General features: G+C 34.8%; 1 protein-coding gene across 1 annotated transcript; it reads right to left on the reverse strand.

The window, feature by feature from the left end:
* Nucleotides 1-918: 918 nt before the first annotated feature.
* LOC117394336 (transmembrane protein 74-like) lies at nucleotides 919-4,426 on the reverse strand. The gene is made up of 2 exons (XM_033992487.3): nucleotides 4,316-4,426; nucleotides 919-3,331 (listed from the first exon to the last, which is right to left on the reverse strand). The coding sequence occupies exon 2, from the start codon at nucleotides 3,272-3,274 to the stop codon at nucleotides 2,429-2,431; it is 846 nt and encodes a 281-aa protein (XP_033848378.3). The 5' UTR covers nucleotides 3,275-3,331; nucleotides 4,316-4,426; the 3' UTR covers nucleotides 919-2,428.
* Between the last annotated feature and the right edge of the window lie 15,445 nt (nucleotides 4,427-19,871).

Genomic DNA, 19,871 nt, shown 5'->3' on the forward strand with positions numbered 1-19,871 from the left:
GAGCAAACATCAAACAAAGTGCAGAATAAGAGAAAACAGGTCTGTGCTAAAAACATTTAATATTTGCCATGACATGAGCCAGGTTTTGTAGAGCAAGGAACAGGTTAGCTGGTGAAGGGTCTACAAAACTGCCAAATGTTGGCTAAGGCAGTGGAACACGAGTCTTCACTGATGGGCAGGAAAAACATCTGACAGAATAGCTGCTGAAGGCTGCAGATTTGTATTATGGACTGATAACAAACCTGGTAACAAAGTCCTACCTTTGACTCCTTAATTGAACCTTCTGAGCTGCTTGTTGCTAGTTCTGTAACATTAACAGTTTGACTTTCCTATCATGAAAAGTGATGCCAATTAATCTGTTAAGCTATTTATATGTTACACTATAGGAGTATGCAGCTAGAGAGAGGAAAAGTAGAACATAACTAGAAATACACTGTATGAAGCTACAGTAAGGATATTAAAACATGGTTTACTGGGTGAGTATGTGCTTGGTGCTACCAAAGATTTTAAAATACCAGGTTCATTTTGGATTTTTTTGCATAACTTTAGTAAGACTTTTAATGGAGGGACATTCTAACCAAGGCCTACAGGTAGGTTATCAAAACAGGACAATCACTAGACTAATAATGAGCAAGCAAGACATGCAGCAACTGCTTTTTCATTAGAGCCGTCTGCAGGGAGCTACAGATTTTTCATAGAATATGTTTCACTGAAAGATCTATTGTCAACCTTTTGGTAAGGTACTCAACGTGATAAGAACTCATTTGGATCCCAGTACGTGTAATATAATGTTTATTTTACAGTCTTTAAAAAACAACACCAATTGAAAGATAACTATTTTCCATATGCAAAGCTTTTACATGTAAACGTAATGAACCTTGTTTACTGTATTACATTCATATTGTAAAAGGTCCACAGGATTTCATTATGAAGCAGTCTAATTGTTGTTTTTTGTTTGTTTTTTAGTAACGATAGATAGACCATTGTCTTTTGTGAACCATCTGTTTATTTTGTCCAAAGAAAGATACATATATTTCAGTGAGAATATGCAAATTTTAAATACACACTAATTACAAATAAGGCATGGGGAAATGTGTCTTACAGCACAGAGAAATATTTTAAAACAAATGCGGTTTCCAATTTGTTTCTACACTCTAAAATGTAAAAAAAAAAAAGTTACATTCATTTAAATTTGAAACAACTACAGTTCCAAATATCACTTAGAAATAACACCAGACATTCTGAGCAAACCACTGCACTAACTATATAGAAACAAATATATTTATTTATATTTGACTTGATTTGTAGTATAATTTACAGTTGCATTTCTTTGCCGAGGCTAAGTGTGAGTAAAAAATATAACACATTTTATTTCTATATTACATTAAAGACCTCACAACCAGAGTAAATTAAAATATGCCCTTTATTACTGTATTAAATATTTTTCCCTGGGTTACTTTTGTCCTTAAAATACAGTATGCTGAGAACATTCTTGTTTCTTTCAATTTAAGAATATAGGCTACTACTGTGCAATACATTTAACTGAAGACATTAGGTCATCAATGCCACTTCATGTTTATGCACAGTGAAAAGGATATTTACTCAAACAAAGTGACATCCTTTTTTGATGATATTTCACAAGAACTGCCCAACCTAAAACTCCCTTTATAGACCTTAGGATTCATCAAGGGCACATAAGAACATAATGTATAACAAGAGGCACTTTTTGCAAAGTGATAGCCTTAAAAGGGCACATTAAAATTGTTACATTACATTAAATAGATTTTTGGTTCTGCATGTTTTTATGTTTTTAGAATGAGGAACATGTAGTTCAAATATTGACTTGCTCTCTTTTGGAATAACTAATAAGCAACATTTATAAATGTATTTATATATTTTTATGAAGAATATGTTAATTGTGACAAACACAATTTGAGTTAAAATAAATACAGCCAATATTTTAATAAGGCTGTTGTCAGATGAAACCTATTTTCTTCAGTGAGTTGCCTGTTGTAAGGAGGCACCAGTTACTAATAAAATAGTGGATCTGATCAAACGTGGGCACTGTAACCTTAGACGCTATATAAAGAAGAACCTTATATTAAAGCATTAGCTGTAAATAATGAAATCAATTAAAAATATAAATAAATAAATAAATAAATAAATAAATAAATACAGGCTATAAGCCATTTTCATTACAGGCAGTTACTGTACATCACAACTTCAGCAAGAAAGACGTAGCTGACTTCCCATCAATACCTACACTATATTTCATACATGATTAAAACACCTGATGGACAGGAGAACATATAAACAAATAATCAGCATGCAAAAGTATTTGAATACAATATGTACATAAAATCAGTTATTCTAAAACCTGATATTATATATTTTTAAAAAACATATTGTATATTAAAAAATACAACTTTCAGTCTATCGATACTATATCTTCCTCAACTATAGATACCTGTGAGGTAGCGTCGTTGCGACTTGATCCCATTCTAAAATTGATAGAGCCATACAGTTTTGCAGATTCTTTGGAATATGCAAACGCTTTCCTTCTGTACATCTCTCCCTTCCACATGGATACCATGAGCAAGGTGGAGAGCACAACTCCCCCCAAGGTGAGCAAACAAAGCCCGGCAATAACACACTTGTCTAAGTGGGCTCCAATCCTTGCGCTTTCATTCTCTAGCCTCTCCATCTCTCTCGCTGAGACAGTATCGGGGTTTACATTCACATCTCGTGGTATTGCATAAGAAATAATGACTAAGAACATCCCTGTAACAAGAAACGTAATTGCACTAATAAAACCATAGTCAACTGAGGAGGTTTCATCATCAGACATGAGAGAGAGGTCCTGAAGACCTTCTTGTCGAATTTCATTGGAAGAGCTGTGATCTGATTGCCCATACAGGCTTTTTGCAGACAATTTAGGGCTGGCACGCTGGAGGTTAACGTTTTCATCAATGTACGTGAATGATGTCTCTAATTCCTCGTCGCAACACACCGTTATCTCCTTTTCAAGTCCTTGACGGCAGTGCTTGAAATGCTGCCCCCCTTTAGTGGGAGTTGTCCCTGGTGCTGAATTACATTGTCCTTCACTGGCAGTTGCCCTTTGAGCTGAATTACACTGATGCTCGCTAGAAACGGCCTTCCCAGCTGCAGTGCTTGACTTGTGAATATGCAGAGCTTTAAAACCACAGTCAATGTTGTTTGGAGGATCAGGGTGCCTGCTTTCTTTATCTATCAACAGAAGCTCCATAGAAGCCATTTGATTTGTTTTTTTCTTTTTCAGACACCTTCTCAGTCACTGCATTTTCCAAGATCCCTATTAACAACACATTAAATATATTTAGATAGACTGTTTTTGGAAAGCATAAATACAAATATGGACAATAATATTGATAGACAGCATTTTTGATAGATAGATAGATAGATAGACAGATAGATAGACAGATAGATAGATAGAAAAACGTTGTTTGGCATTCTATGCAGTTAATTAAATAACAATATTTACACATTTATAAAACCAGTCGGTTTAATTTTTTGCTAGCTTGCTTGTTTTCGACAACAGTGTCTCCAAAAAAAAAAATTAAAAAAAAGAAAACAACAACTTCTTGCACGCTGTAGATAGCACAGTACACATGCATACACTCTTTAAAAGCATTAGAGCATTAGATGAAACGTAAATCTTCCTTCAGGGATTACATTGTCTGATTTGTCTTCAACATCAACATCCAATTAGCACGCAATCCACGTAAAATGCATAGATTATCCTAAGCCTTTAAATTTAAAACGCGTGACTATATTTAAAGACGTTTAAAAGGAACAATACAGCTTTGTCTATTAATATAGCATAAGAAATAAACCGGATTAAAGCTGTCAATGTATTCTTAATGTATATTCATAAATTACGGTATTTTTCGAGCACTCTTTCCTATGGTAACCCGATCCCCCATGGGAAGAGTCTTACCGGTACTGAAGCAAAAAAAAAACAAAACAAAAAACAAAAAAAAAACCTTAAAAGACATTTATATGATGTATGAATGCATTTTTAGGGAATAATTACCTCTACTATAAATAAAATAATTTATTCTTTTCACGAAATATTTCTGAAAATAAATCTCGCAGTGGGTCTAGCTAGCACATGCATTGAAAAAAAAGATTCGCACACTGTAACGTAATACTTGTTTCATTGCAATAACAACAGTACAAGCAGCAGCTCAAATACAACTAATTAAACGTATCTAACATTTCAGAAATCACACACTACGTTTTAACAGAAGAAACCGAACTATTAAATTAGGAATACCTTTCTCCTATTTCTACGTGACTGCATTCCCTCCTGCCCTTCTCTGGGTAATTGAAAAAGAAAGCTTTTTGCTTGTCCCTCCCACGCAGGGCTTTGGCTGCCTCGCTGTGGTGCTGAAATGAAATCTTGAACAGAAAAGAGCTTCAGCACACTGTATTGTCTAAGCGAAACGATGCACTTGAATTGTGGGAACCGTAGTTCCAGTACTTGTTCTTTCCAGCATTGTTTATAATCGCTTTCTCTTGTGATTGTTTTATGATGTTTGCAATGTCTGGGGTCAGGTTAAAAAACCTAATGTAAACCTAATTATGAGCGGATGGATTAAATACAGTTCGGTTGGTGAATGTTCAGGGGCAAAGTATCTCTGTACAGTTTCAAGGTATAATTGTGTCCCATACGTTTTTGGATGAATGTATTTTTGTTTATTATTTTGTTAGTTGCCAGTTCAGAAGGTTGCTAGCTTCGTGTTGAACATACTATCTCTAGGTGATTCCTGAAAACTAATAAATGTGTTAATCAAATGATCCTTCAGGATATTCCGTTGTTTGTTATTTTAAAGAAAGCGCGTGTTAAAATGTATTCTATTCAGGAGTTTTATTAATCATCGATATAAATAAATAAATAAATACATTTAGTTGGCGTAAAAAATGATTTAACTGTACAGGGTTTTGCACGGACAAAGGAAACATTATTCAACAAACAGCTTCCTGGAAGCCTACTAGTCACCTGTACACCTCTGGCCAGCGTTTTAGGATTGAGACATAATTAATATATAACCTAGTTTAGATATTTTATTTAACATAATGTAATCAAATAAACTACAAAATTATATGGCAAATAGTCTACCAGAAGCCACAGTGTTTCATGTTATATTTCAAAACGTCACATTTGAATTTGTGTCAGTTTTTCGTTAAGTATACGGAAAACAACAAAGTGCTACGCATTCATGCCAACAGTCCCTATGTAGTCCCGATTTCATAGCAAATGTCGTGGTTTAAACGTCAAAAGTTCAAACGTCTGATAATGAGCGTATGACCCCTCCCGTGTGAATGGTGCGTATGACAGCTCCGCTCCATCCCTCCCCCAATGATATAGGGTGATGAGAAATGTTTGTCCATAGCTGTAGGTACTCTGCTTGATTACAGGCACGCGAGCATTTACTTAAGTAGCCATAAGTCATCACCTTTATCTGCACCATCTCTTTACGCCTGCTCACTGCCAACGCAGGTGCAGAAAGCTGTAGGCTAGCAGCACTTGATTTGGTGAAAGTCGAAAGAACATGAAGAAATACCCATGCTAGTGTAAAGCTGGCTTCAGGGATCAACTGCCCGATCTCCATACAGCAAACTGGTAATTTTGCAGTTCTTGTAGCAAATTGGTAAGAGTATGATTAAAATATAGTGGGAGGAGGTTGTTAATAATAACAACAACAACAACAACAACAACAATAATAATAATAATAATAATAATAATAATAATAATAATAATAATAATAATAATAATAATAATGCTGGCAGACACATGAATATTGTTTTACTGTTGATAAATCATTGCTGGAAACCGTATCACTGCTGAGAATATCTCCAAAACATATATCCAATGTAGCTAAAGCAAGGTCAGGTTAAGACAGCAATTATTATTATTATTATTATTATTATTATTATTATTATTATTATTATTATTATTATTATTATTATTATTTATTTATTTCTTAGCAGACGCCCTTATCCAGGGTGACTTACAATCGTAAGCAAATACATTTCAAGTGTTACAATACAAGCAATACAATAAGAGCAAGAAATACAATAACTTTTGTTCAAGTGTGACAGTGTATTGCACCCTTCTGACAGCATCTTTATATAAGAAACCTTTCAGTAACTATGTGGCGCAAGGGTAGGAAACCTTGATTTTTTTTCATTGCATTCCATTGTTAGGGGTGTTATTAGCAACTTGCCTTACATACATCAAGCATTGGGTGTCACATAATTTTGTAATGTTGAATTCAGATAAAACAGAGGTTATGCTAGTGGGATCACAGAACCAACAAAAAGAAAATGAGGGATTACATGAGCTCGACCCTTGCAAATTAAGAGTTTGGGGGGTCATCATTGATCCTGATCTATCATTTGAGACTCATATTAGGGAAGTTACTAAAGTATCTTTTTACCATTTGAGAAATATAGCCAAACTTAGACCAAATATTTCTGTATCTGTTGCCGAGAGATTAATGCATGCATTTTTTCATCTAGAATTGATTATTGTAATGCACTTTTTTCTGGTATCCCAAAACATGTGGTATCCCACTTGCAGCTTGATCAGTATACTGCCGCTAGAATTCTGACTAAAACCAGGAAAAGTGAACATATTACCCCTGTTTTGGCCTCTTTACAGTGGCTCCCGGTGCAGTATAGAATTGATTTTAAGATTTTGCTGTTAACTTACAAGGCCCTGAATTGATTAGCACCTAGTTATTTGCAGGAGTTACTCACCAAACCAAGGATGCAGGGCTGCTGGTTATTCCTAGGGTCAACAAAAGCAACACGGGAGGTAGGGCTTTTCCTTGTTGAGCTCCTAAAATATGGAATGCTCTGTCTTCATTTGTCGGAGAAGCTGGGACCTTTACAGTTTTCAAGTCAAGACTAAAAATGCACTTTATAAAATGGCTTTCTTAGTGTGTTTTAATGTAACTTTAAAATTGCTGCTTTTGTATTATTATGTGTATACTGTTATTTAAATCTGTTATTTAAATGGTCTGACTGTGGCAGCTGTATGTGTGACATGCTATACAAATGTATTGTGGTTTGTTCTTTTTTCTGCTATGTACTGTACAGTGCTTTGCGATACTTTTGTATAAAAAGCGCTATATAAATGCAATAAATAAAATAAATAAGTAAAATAAGATTCGTCCTTAATTATTCATATTCAGTAGGTTGTGATGCGGTTTTCTAGCCCTGGTTGGAGTTTGGAGTTTCATCAGTTGTTAGATGAGTGACCACCAAAGGAAAACCAGATGATATTGGCGTCATTTCCCTCTCCAGCCCCATTAAAAACACATATTTAAAGCCGCTTTTACCCAAATATGTTGGTATCTGTTAATACATGTGTACTAGGCCTATCTGTTCAAGTATAGATTTATATAAAATGCCTAACAAATATATTTATGATCACAGTCTATTGTTACTGACTAACAAGAATAGCAACTAATCAAAAATGTACATTGTATATTGAATAAAGTATAATATGCACTGAACTATTCTAGAATGTTGTTAAAGAAACCAGCAACATCATTTTTAATGAAGATATAAGATGTTTGCAAACTAGACTTATTTTGCAGCCACTACGTTCTAAAAATGACCTTCAGAATAGTCACAGTTGAACATACAAATCAATACTAAAAGGGTACCCATCCATAACACTCAATCATAAGATAGATTGCTGTACTAAAAATAAATGAAGTAGGAGTTTAGACAAACGTTTCAACAAGAAGTCTTTATCAGTCGATATTGTGAAGACATAGATAAAGTCCTGTGGTTGAAATGTTTTGTCTAAATTGTTAACTTCAGAATGAAAACATATGTCTAAATTGATCAAGGCTTTTACAGTACTACAAAAAGGGTGAAAACTGTGATAGGAAACAAGAATTTCTCAGTATGTTCTCAGCTGCATTGTCTTTCTTTACAAGCAGTTTCTTCAGGTAGTCGGAATAAAAGTATATAACCAAAAGGTCTAATGGTTTTTAAACGATTCTTAAAATACTACTCTCCAGAAAAGCTACTTAAAGTCAGCCATTCTTGAATAAACATTGAGCTTATGTGTCTTTGGCTAATTACAGGACAATAAATATGACTTCAGTGTGTTTCTTCCAGAAACAGCAGGACACTCAGTCAGTGTAAAGGGGACAATTTTCAACAACCATTATCATGCTTAGCATTTATAATGAGCAAATTACTTATTTTAGTAGCAACAGTTTGTTGTGCTCAAACTGAAAAGATACGGTATGTCTTTGGGAATTTAATCATGTGATTTACAGCAGAGAATCTCTTCAGAAGCCAAACTATGAAACCATAATGCACTATTGCCAAATCGCTCTATATTAGCAATAAGAATACTGTTGCAACTGTTTCTTGACATGAGGTAGAATATAATTAATTTGAACTTAAAACTTTACTTCCCTACACCCTAATGTGTTTAAGTGAACATTTTAACTTTGGACAACTTTGTAGTTTGCTTATAACAAACTTTGTTTCCCTCTTTTATAAGATTTGTAAAGTATTTCAAAATAATTTATCTAAAAAACATAATTCTAATACATTGAATAACAATCCATTCTGGTAACGTGCCTGTGTGCATAGGTATATAGTCAGTGCCAGATCTTATGAGGGTCTGAGACAGACCAAAAAGCGAAGATGACTTTTAGCAGCAGTCAGGACAGCTAAATGCATCTTAACTGAAAACAGGTGTAGACTGGAGAAATCACCCAGGACGGGAGTCCCCGGGGCAAAAATCAAACCCAGTGACCTTTGTCCATATAGCAGATACCACACACTTCCAAAACACATATAAACCGAGGTATCAATGATTCATTTTATTTGGATGCATTTGCATGGGAATGAATAAAACTCTGTGAATAAGTAATGGGAATGAGTTGGTGAGGAGAGCTTAACCATCTCCCTGATAATCCGATTCAGATGACCCTAGAGATGTATTTGTAAATGTTCTGATAAATCAATGCAATGTTAGGAAGGAGGGGAGGCAGTGTATAATTCTCACCATGAACTGGCTAGAGTGAACCCCATGGGAACCCATGTGCATGGATAGATGATCCCAATCTAAGAGACCTTAATGGAGTAATTTTCCTTCTACATTACAGCATCAAGGAGGGTACACAAAAAACCTGCCACCAGTCAAGTGTAAACCAAGGCAGCAAAGTGGCACAGGGCTTGCCAGCAACTTCTTTTTGCTTTGGGGCTTTGAAACCACAACCTCAGGCAGATAACAATTGAACCTGCTTTTGCAACAAATGATTGGGATTTAAGGACAGAAAAGAGAAAGTTCAGCAGTCTGTCATGTGCTTTTTCTTGTCATCTCAATCCACCAACAGGGGAGAAAACTGTCCTAAAGCTGAAAATACCAATAGTAATAAGAATATTGGAACCCTTTATTAATCATTCTTGAATAATAATTATGCTGTTTAATATACATATATGATATCTGAACATTCATCCTTCTAAATGTCAGTAGAGTACTGATATTTAGTTTATTTTAAAGCTACACTATGGAATGGTTTCCATGCAGTTTAGAAACTCCAAATTCTCTCTCATTGTCGTGAGAATGTGATTTAGCACACACATATCACGCACAGTCCTATGCTATAGGGAATTCACGGCCAACTCATGGTAAGACCTAAAAGGGTGGGTAAATTGCCTTCTCGCGCTAAAAAGCTGTGCAAATTGACCAAACACTATGGTTTTTTTTTGTTTGTTTTTTGCATGGAAAGTCAGAAAGCCGTTCACGAGACTTCAGCAGTGAAGATCCCATTTGTAACGTAACCTCACACAACTTTCTAATATAACAAAACTAGTGCTAACACTTTACCATACAGCTAAAAATAATGAAGTGAACAAATGTGTTATGTGCCCCATTTATAATTTGACACACATGCATTCCCGATGAAATGTTTTCATTAATAGCATGTGTTTTTCACACATCTTCCCACAGCATTTCCCGATTATTTTCTGCAGCACTAGAATATAAATCATGCAAAAAAAAAAAAAAAAAAAAGCCTCTTGTGTTAAGAACATAAGAACATCTTGCTCTTTGGTTGTTAGTAGCTTATTGATCCCAGAATCTCCTCGAGCATTGTCTTCATGTTTGCTTGTATGTGTTATTTTACAAACTAACTCCAAATAACTGCTAAGGGACTGGCTGGCTTACACTTTCTCTTTCCAAAATAATATATCATTTTTTGACCTTTTGTACTGTATATAAAGATATGATACAAGAAGTTGGAAATGTATGTGGAATATTACTGTTCCAAGATTACCAGTGTTTTTATATTATTTTATTATTATTATTTTTTTAATTAATGGCAGTCAGTTAATGATAATAGCATTTGAATTACTGTCAATTATAAACTTTTACCCATCAATACTTCAACAGTAAGTTAAAAATGAATTCTCATTTTTTACTGCCCCCTCTTCATGTTTGAAATTTTAAAAAAAGTATTATCTGACTGGCTGTAATTGCAAATACTAAAATACGTATAAATAAAAATACTGTGTTATGGTGCTTTAACTTGGATTCAGGAGCTTTCTTTAGTTCTTGTTACCTAGATATATTTCAACTAGGCAAGTAAGTGCCAGCGCCATCTGGTGATCTGCCACTGTAAAGCAAGATTCTTTTAGATTTACTGGCAAAACACTTCTGTTCACTAGATGGTGCTGCTGCTTATTAATATAAAGACCATTTGGCTGATCTAACCTACAGTGCATATGTCTATGTCAGGCAACTAAAACTGAAGAGCTGCTCCTGAACTCAAGTCACCTTAACACAGACGTATCAAAAATGAAAAACACAAAATGTGAATATTTGCAATTCGAACCATTAAGAAGGACTGCAGGCATGATAAAACTGGAAGGGAACAGTAAACCTTGTTTTTTATTTGAATCAACTACTCTTTAACATTAAGCAATATAAGTTTTTTATACTTAGCCTGTAAACTTTTTTTTGTTTGTTTTCCTTCTCTTCTTGACGATGTCATGAGGTATAAGGACATTTAATATAATTAACAAGTACAAGGTTCAAATTACAAAGTTCATTATCCAACTTTAAATCTTTTGCTAAGACAGATACCTTAAGCTTACCCTGAGCTGAGAACCTCTTAAAGCTGGGCATGTCCCTTTTGAAAAATTGCCTTAATAACATTAATGCATCAAGACTATAATAGCTAATGGGATTACCTCATTTCATCAATGGCTGCTAGCGGTAGTGTTATTGAGAAACTAGGGCTTTCAAATGAAATGTATAATATCCGTATAGTCTAAAAGGAACTATTTTTATTTATGTATTCCTTAACATTTGAATATCTACATTGTGTGTGTGAACATATTTTAATGGATATAGAATTATAGTTTCTAACAAAATACTTGCAGGTAGGATCACTGATTTTGCATCAGATGGTGTGTTTGATAAGATGCCATTGGCTTTATTGTATCTTCCAACTTTCTCTATTACCAAATATATTTACAATCAATATATGGGTCTATTTAATTCATCTAATTTGTATCGGAACTAAATACTGACCCATGTAGTTTCATTGTACTCAAGGTCAGGATTGTTACGTTCTGTTTGTCATGCTTTCACACCACAAAAACACTGCACAATTTGGCACAATTCGTACAATTGTCAGTCTTTGCATCCTGCAGGGTTAAGATGGAAAATTGGATTGGTAATTTGGGAAATCAAATTGGTATTTTGCCTCATCACAATTATGATGAGGCATATATATATATATATATATATATATATATATATATATATATATATATATATATATATATATATATATATATATAATATCTTAAAGTATGATTGAGTGTTTAACCTTTTAGATATAAACATCGCTCCCAACACCACAAAATAGCAAACCAAACCAAACTATATGATAGAACAGAAAATAGAATTACTGAATATACTGAACACAGTCCAGGGAATAGAGAAGTAAATAGGACAGTGATTCCTGAATCCACCTGGCAGAAATCCCAGCCTACCTGCTGTGTATGGTATTGCAACAAAAAACAGAGCGTATTCAACAGTACAGATAATGCTGTATTTAGAAAATTACCCTAGGGGGCGCAGTAACACAAAGTTTTCAAGTGTGTTGTGTGTGGGGAAACGTTAACGATTGTTACATAAAACTGCTTATATTGTTCAAGTAACAAAATGTTCTGTTTTCCTTTAACTATAGAAAATGTAGGGTTTTCATTTACATTGACGTACATTTGGTTTTATTCTGTAAAATGCTTGTTTTCTGGAGATATTAGATATTTTGTGTGTTATTTAAGCCAAAGAAACACTGGCTTTAACACTAGAACGTGTGGACCTGAAAGAAGACTTAATGGAGAGTTGTTTTGCATACAAATTATACATTTTACATTGTTAAACCCGGTAATGAGCGCGTGAGGTAGAGTTTGAGGAGAGCTAGAGACAACCACGTTAATCACGTCTAGTAGAGCTAAACTTTTTGAAGAAAAAGATTGCTTGGGAAGCTGGATTTTACAACACGTTGGGCTGTTGTGTTTATAATCGCTTTGGAAATCCAGTCAAAGCTTTATATTAGTAACTCGGACTGGAGTTACTGGGATTATTTGATTTGCCTTTCGCTATCGATACCCTGGCTAAGGAAAACTGTTAGTCTGTAAATTGAGGATATTCGCATAACTTAATTTAAAATGTTCTGATTCCTGGAATTGGATTACAAATTGTGTTGTGGAAACCCTCGTGTATGGAAATAAAAATGGTATTTTCCTTTTTCTTTTCGTGTGGACAGTTATCAATTAACAAAGAACGTGTGCACGCTAACGCAGTACAAAATAACAACGAAATTTGTTACATTATAACCTGAGACGCTTGGGAAGAAAACATAAACAAGCTGTGAAAACCCACTTTGTTTTATGTTAAGCGATTATAGTTTTTTTTTTTTTTTTTAATTTAGTCGTTGCCAATTATTTTTATTATTTTCTCCCAATTTAGAATGGCCAATTATTTTTTAAGCTACCACCGCTGCGCTGACTCGGGAGGGTGAAGACGAACACACGTTGTCCTCCGACGTGTGTGCCGTCAGCCACCCCTTTTTCTGACACTGCGGACTCACCATGTAGCCACCCAAGAGCTACAGCGTCGGAGGACAACGCAGCTCTCGGGCATCTTACAGGCAAGCCCGCAGGTGCCCGGCCAGACTACAGGGGTCGCTGGTGGGCGGTGAGCCGAGAACACCTTGGCCGACCTAACCCTCAAGGATCTAATATAAGGTTAATAAAATGAAAACCTTTAATCCATTTCAATGAAAATATACCTCCACTGAGAAGAAAAGAATGTTACTCAAATATCGAAGGACTGATGATGACAGGTACATTTTAGGATTAAAACAGTGAACAATTTAGCTGCAAATGTTTTACCTGGCATTGAATTTAATTGCAATTCTAGGTTTTGCCATGTTTATGAATGTATTTCTAAGACATGTTTGATATCTTTAAATTTGGGAATTGAATTTGAAAATGACTTGGACATGCAAATGACATTTAGCCACCCACACACTGATTATGAAGGCCTTCTGTCATTTAAAAGAAAATTGAGTGTGATAGGAACTTTCGTCACGAATACTATTACTAATATGCTAGTGTATGCTGAAAAGCTTCTGCAATTAAGTCACAGAAATGGTATTCCAGCATAGTGTCATATTTACACCTTGAAAAGAAATTGTGTTAAAAACAATCTGATTGGAACACAATTTACCATTAAAATAATAATAGTTGAAGAATAACACAAGTATGTGTTGACTTACACACAAGCTTAATGTGAAACAGTAAAAGACTACTAAATCACAATGTTGGTGGTAGTCTAAAAACACATTTCTCACTGGAGAAATAACTTGGCAACACAGTAGTCGCAGTGTTTGCATCTCATTAACGGAGAAAGATGCTGATACTGCTTTGTTTAGATTTTAAAACTATGATATATGTATTGATTTATTTATGTATTTATTCATTCAAAGTATTCAGGGTCATTTTTAGTTTTTGCAAATGATCAATAGGGGTGTAGGGGTGATGCAGTGCTCAAGACAATGACAGACAACAAAGTATTGGTGAAATGGAGGTTTATTTTTATAATCCAAAGTCTGATGACAAAACAGTAAACAATAATGATAACAGACAATACATAATGGGATGCATATTGCTCTGTTGTAATCCATGGGTTGGCCCCGAAATAATAGTACCGATATTTAAACACCCACACGTAACACAAACACGATCACAAGTCCACAGTGAGTGCTGTAGTGCTCGTGGTGCAAATACAGTTAAACGTGACACAAGTGCAGTGTTGTCCGGGTTTGGTGATGACCTTTAGCGACAGCTCCGGATTGTGTTAGTCATCTAATAAAAACAAACAGTTTTTAGACAAGACAAAACACTCACGATTACAATACAGGTCTCCTTCCGGTTAACCATAACCATAACATAACCATAACAAAGGAACAGATCACCTCGCTACGTCCCCTTATATACCGACCCCTTGGTTAACGATTGCAAGCACTCCTCCACTCTGTGGCTGCCACATTGTTTCCCTTCCGGGTCGATGATTTAGTGTACCGTAGCTCTGTTCCCTTTCTAGATGGCCGACTTCCGCCTAACCCTGGGAATTAATTGTCTGGCCATCCAGTCGAGGGCACACTGTTCCCTTTACACAGCGCTCTGTTATATATATATATATATATATATATATATATATATATATATATATATATATATATATATATATATATATATTGTAAACGGTTGCACCCACTCGGGTTCGTCACCCCTTTAAAAATACGACCCAGAACACAGAAGTGGATTTTCTTGCGCGTTTGCGCTGTTTTTTTAATAATACAAATATACTACCATGAAGACCAAGGAGCTTTCAAAACAACTCCGGGATAAAGTTGTGGAAAGGCACAGATCAGGGGAGGGGTATAAAAAAATTTCAAAGGCATTGAATATCCCTTGGAGCACAGTCAAGTCGATCATTAAGAAGTGGAAGGCATACGGCACCACCCAGAATCTGCTTAGAGCAGGCCGTCCTCCCAAACTGAGCAGCCGGGTAAGAAGGGCATTGGTCAGAGAAGCCAGCAAGAGGCCAATGACAACTCTGAAAGACCTACAGCATTCCATGGCTGAGATGGAACAAACTGTCCATGTGTCAACAATAGCTCAGATACTCCACAAATCTGGCCTGTATGGAAAAGTGGCAAGAAGGAAGCCATTTCTGAAAAAAGCCTATGTAAAATCCTGCTTGGAATTTGCAAAAAGGCATGTTGGAGACTCTGAAAGGTTGTGGCAAAAGATTCTGTGGTCCGATGAAACAAGAATTGAACTATTTGGCCTAAATGCAAAGCGTTATGTCTGGTGCAAACCCAACACAGCACATCACCCAGGTAACACCACCCCTACTGTGAAGCATGGTGGTGGCAGCATCATGCTATGGGAATGCTTTTCATCGGCAGGGACTGGGAAGCTTGTCAGGGTAGAGGGCAAAATGGATGGAGCTAAATACTGGCAAATCCTTGAGGAAAACCTGCTTCAGTCTACAAAAGACCTAAGACTGGGATGGAGATTCACCTTTCAGCAGGACAATGATCCCAAGCACACAGCCAAAGCGACACTGGCGTGGCTTAAAAACAAGAAAGTGAATGTCCTAGAGTGGCCCAGTCAAAGCCCGGACTTGAATCCGATTGAGAATCTGTGGCAAGACTTGAAGATTGCTGTCCACCAACGATCCCATCCAACTTGACAGAGCTTGAACAATTTTGCCAAGAAGAATGGGCGAATATTGCACGATCCAGATGTGCAAACCTGGTAGAGACTACCCCAAAAGACTCACAGCTGTAATTGCTGCCAAAGGTGGTTCTACCAAGTATTGACTCAGGGGGGTGAATACTTATCTAACCAAGACATTTCAGTTTTTCATTTTTTATTAACTGTTGTTTCACAATAAAAATTCTCTTGCCAAAGTGTTGAGTAGGTTGTGTAAATCAAAGGAAAAAGAATCCCATTTAAATGCATCAAGATTTCAGGTTGTAACACAACAAACTGTGAAAACATCCAAGGGGGGTGAATTCTTACTATAGGCACTGTATATATATATATATATATATATATATATATATATATATATATATATATATATATATATATATATATATATATTGCATTTGTTGATTCGTTAACTTTATTTGTATTTATTGAATTCTTTGAAAAGAAGTTATTCTTTATAATAAACCTTTTTTTAAACTGCATTCTTGTCTGCGAGCTCATTCAATTGAGGGGGCCTGTTGTATATGTATTTGATGTATAGGGTGTCCCTCTAGCTCTATAACATAAAACCTATATTAGAGGGTGGCGTAGTCGAGATAGCTTGTAGGGGTGTGATAGGACTAGGAAGGGCCATAATTGCAGTCCCGCTACAAATATTTTAATATATTTGAACACTCTTAAAATTGGAATTGTATACAGAATTACTGTATTAGGAACATATTTGTTTGTATTTGCCTGGTAACTTTGAAAATTGTATATATAGTAATTCATCTACAGGTGTTATTCAGTAGAAATGTAAAAATAAGTTCAGTGAGTAAAAATAAATCAAAAGTTGGTGACATAAAGTGTGATGACTTTATCCAGGTATAACCTATTCACATGAATGAAGAAAAATCATACTGTATCAACGCCATCACTGGGTAGTACTGAAATAAGTTAAGCTCCCTTACACAGATAGTAAAATTAACAATACTGTCCAGAGCACTATTATCAGACTGCATGAGTAATATTCAGAACCAGATAAGATACAACAGCTTAAGGTCAATAAGACTGACAAAATAAGTTGACCGTTCTCACAGTGGTACATGGTTATCATTTCCTCTAAAGTCAGACATCTATGTGTTCTCTGTGGAAGATTAATGTACATCCATTCAAATCACAAAATGTCATTATTTTGTTTGAGGAATATTGCATGACTCTGCCTCTGTCTGAACACTGCTGCTACAGAGAACCTAATTATTTCCTTTTTCATGTAGATTTGATTGTGTTAATACCTTACTGCCTGGTCTCCCATTTTACAGAAGACAAGTCTAATCCAATTGTCAGCTGCCCAAGTCCTGACACACTAAGACTAACTACATTCTCTCTTGCTTTCAATGCTCTTTAAGCCTGATATCAGTTACTAGCTGTTGTCTAAATTGCTATTTCAGGTTTTTCACTCCATCTTATTCGTATGATTTTGTATGACACACACACATCCACAATGTTTAGAATTCACATCCTAGCCCTGTATTTAATGTAATATGCCTGTAGTTAATGCATTTGCTTTGTAATATGCCGGTATTTAATGTATTTGCATTGTTTTTTACTGTTTGTATTTAATGAAATATGCCCTGTATTTCACTGTATTTAATGTATTATTGATATTACCGTTGCTAAATGAACATTTTTTTTTAAAGACTTAGAAGTTCTGTGGAGGAAAGGTGCTAATGGTATAATTCATTCCATATCACCTCAATGGGCACATCCTTCCGGAACAAAAATATATTTGAATATATTGAGAAATATAATGTAATATATTGATTAATATATTTCAATATATTGAAGATTACAAAATGTATTATAGTATATATGCCAATGTATTTTCATTATATTGTACAATATATAAATCATATTCTAATATTAGTTTTATTTTATTTTTTGTGACATGAGAATACTTTTAAAGTAGTTGGTAGTTATACCAATGCAAAAAAAAAGAATACATAAACTCAAGAATATTAAAAACCTTAAGACTAAAATGACAATATATTGTATGTCAATATATTTACAAAATATATTTTCCTTCCGTAAGGGATAGTTTGATAACAGTGAATGTGGAAAAATGTAGATTGAAACACCACACAATGTTCCTGGAACCATTGGGCAAATCCATCTTTTTGTCAGTTGAGTAGGAACTGTTTGGGGGTAATATGTCCATTTACCAAGAACTAATCAATAACAAATAAAGATACATTTGTTATATGGAATCATATACTCCGCCAATAAGTCAGACAGTTTTAAATATTTGTACTGGCATGCCTGTATCCTTCAAGGCACTGTAACTGTAATAATAACTAACAAGGACTAACCATCTGGTTTATATAATGTGATTGAAACCTCCCATCTGTCAGTGTTTTTCAACGATAGAAAGTAAAGATTAACCACCAAAATCATTTCACCTGTGAGCCTAAATAATAACCTAGGTCTTGAGAGGTGCACTGTCCCACCTAACCATGAAGAGTGAGTTGTTTCTGGGGCAATCACATAGACCTCAATATTAAACTTCAAATATTTTAATTTAGTTTTAAAAAGCTTCATGCAAAGACCATTTCATCATCCTATTGACTAAAATAAGATGCAGCATGAAAAACTGTCTTTAAATTAAAAGGATAATTTGAACATTTCTCTTCCGCTTTGTTAAGAGAGTTTACGAGTAGAGATTGACCAACACTACCTCAATTGCGCTGCAAATATAAATGCTGTCAAATATGCATGCATTTTAAATTGGTTGTAGCTAATGAAATAATTCCCCATATATTACCTCTTTTTCACTAGCATATATATATATATATATATATATATATATATATATATATATATATATATGTGTGTGTGTGTGTGTGTGTGTGTGTGTGTGTGTGTGTGTGTGTGTGTGTGTCACATATGCACTTTTAAAAGAAGCACATGTAATTTTAAACATGTATTTTGATTTTTAAATATTTTCTGGTACTATATAGATTACACAAAGATCTAGCATGCCTTTTTTTCAGATAGTCTGTTACACTTGAACTATCCTATCACACAGTGCTCGCTGTTGTGAGAGTTAGTTGTTATAAAGCATGATATGCTTCAAAGTAAATGTGAAATACATGTGAAAGTATTGGGTTTCTTAACTGCTTATCTAATGCACTATCATGTCCTAAAGCATTGAGTCATTTTAAATGAACTGCCGCACCATCGCCCTACCTGCCGCAACTGTACCCTAAATAAGCTAATGGAACATTTTATAATATATATTTGATGGTTTTTTTTCCCACTTTCATATGCATCTGAATATTGGTAACTTTGAACTGATACACTATTTCAAATATTTATGAAGACTGTTAGTTTAAAGTCCTCTTACTTTTTTTGATGATGTTTCTTAAGTGGTTCTTATTGTAAGTCTAGTGTAAAGTGATTTTACCACTCTTCAGTTCTAGCTTGCTTCCAATATGTTGATTGGCTTTTACATCTTTAAAATGTCTAAAAAGAAGTAAGAGTAGCCCCATCTAGTGATCTGCCACTGGGTTATTTCTTTTGATTTCTGGTAATACACTGCTGTGCACTAGATGGTGCTGGTGCTTACCAGTAAAGATACTAACATGGTATGACATTACAGATGTCTATTGTAGGCAACTATAGTAGAAGAGCAGCTTCTAAACTATTAGTCAAAACACCTAAGTCAACACCCTTATTAAAAAGCAATCAATGGAAAAAAATTCTTTAGTGACCAGGGGAACAGTTAAAAATGTTTTCAAGGGGAACATAATTTAATCTATTTAATTGGGAGCCACACAAGACATTTTTTTATAAGTTAATAAAGTTAACGAGAGGTAAGGAAATGCATTTGAAAGCAATAGTTAGCACTTTAGGTTCTGCTAGCCTTTTGTATATTGTATATTGTAAGTATGTGGAATTGTTATGAATATTTTAGAACAGATGAACACTGTTATGCATAATGTACATAA

This window comes from Acipenser ruthenus, chromosome 3, assembly GCF_902713425.1.
Source record: "Acipenser ruthenus chromosome 3, fAciRut3.2 maternal haplotype, whole genome shotgun sequence".
NCBI lineage: Eukaryota > Metazoa > Chordata > Actinopteri > Acipenseriformes > Acipenseridae > Acipenser > Acipenser ruthenus.

Excerpts from the sequence above, each read along its gene's own strand:
- LOC117394336 (XM_033992487.3), bottom strand. The coding sequence starts at position 3,274 with ATGGCTTCTATGGAGCTTCTGTTGATAGATAAAGAAAGCAGGCACCCT.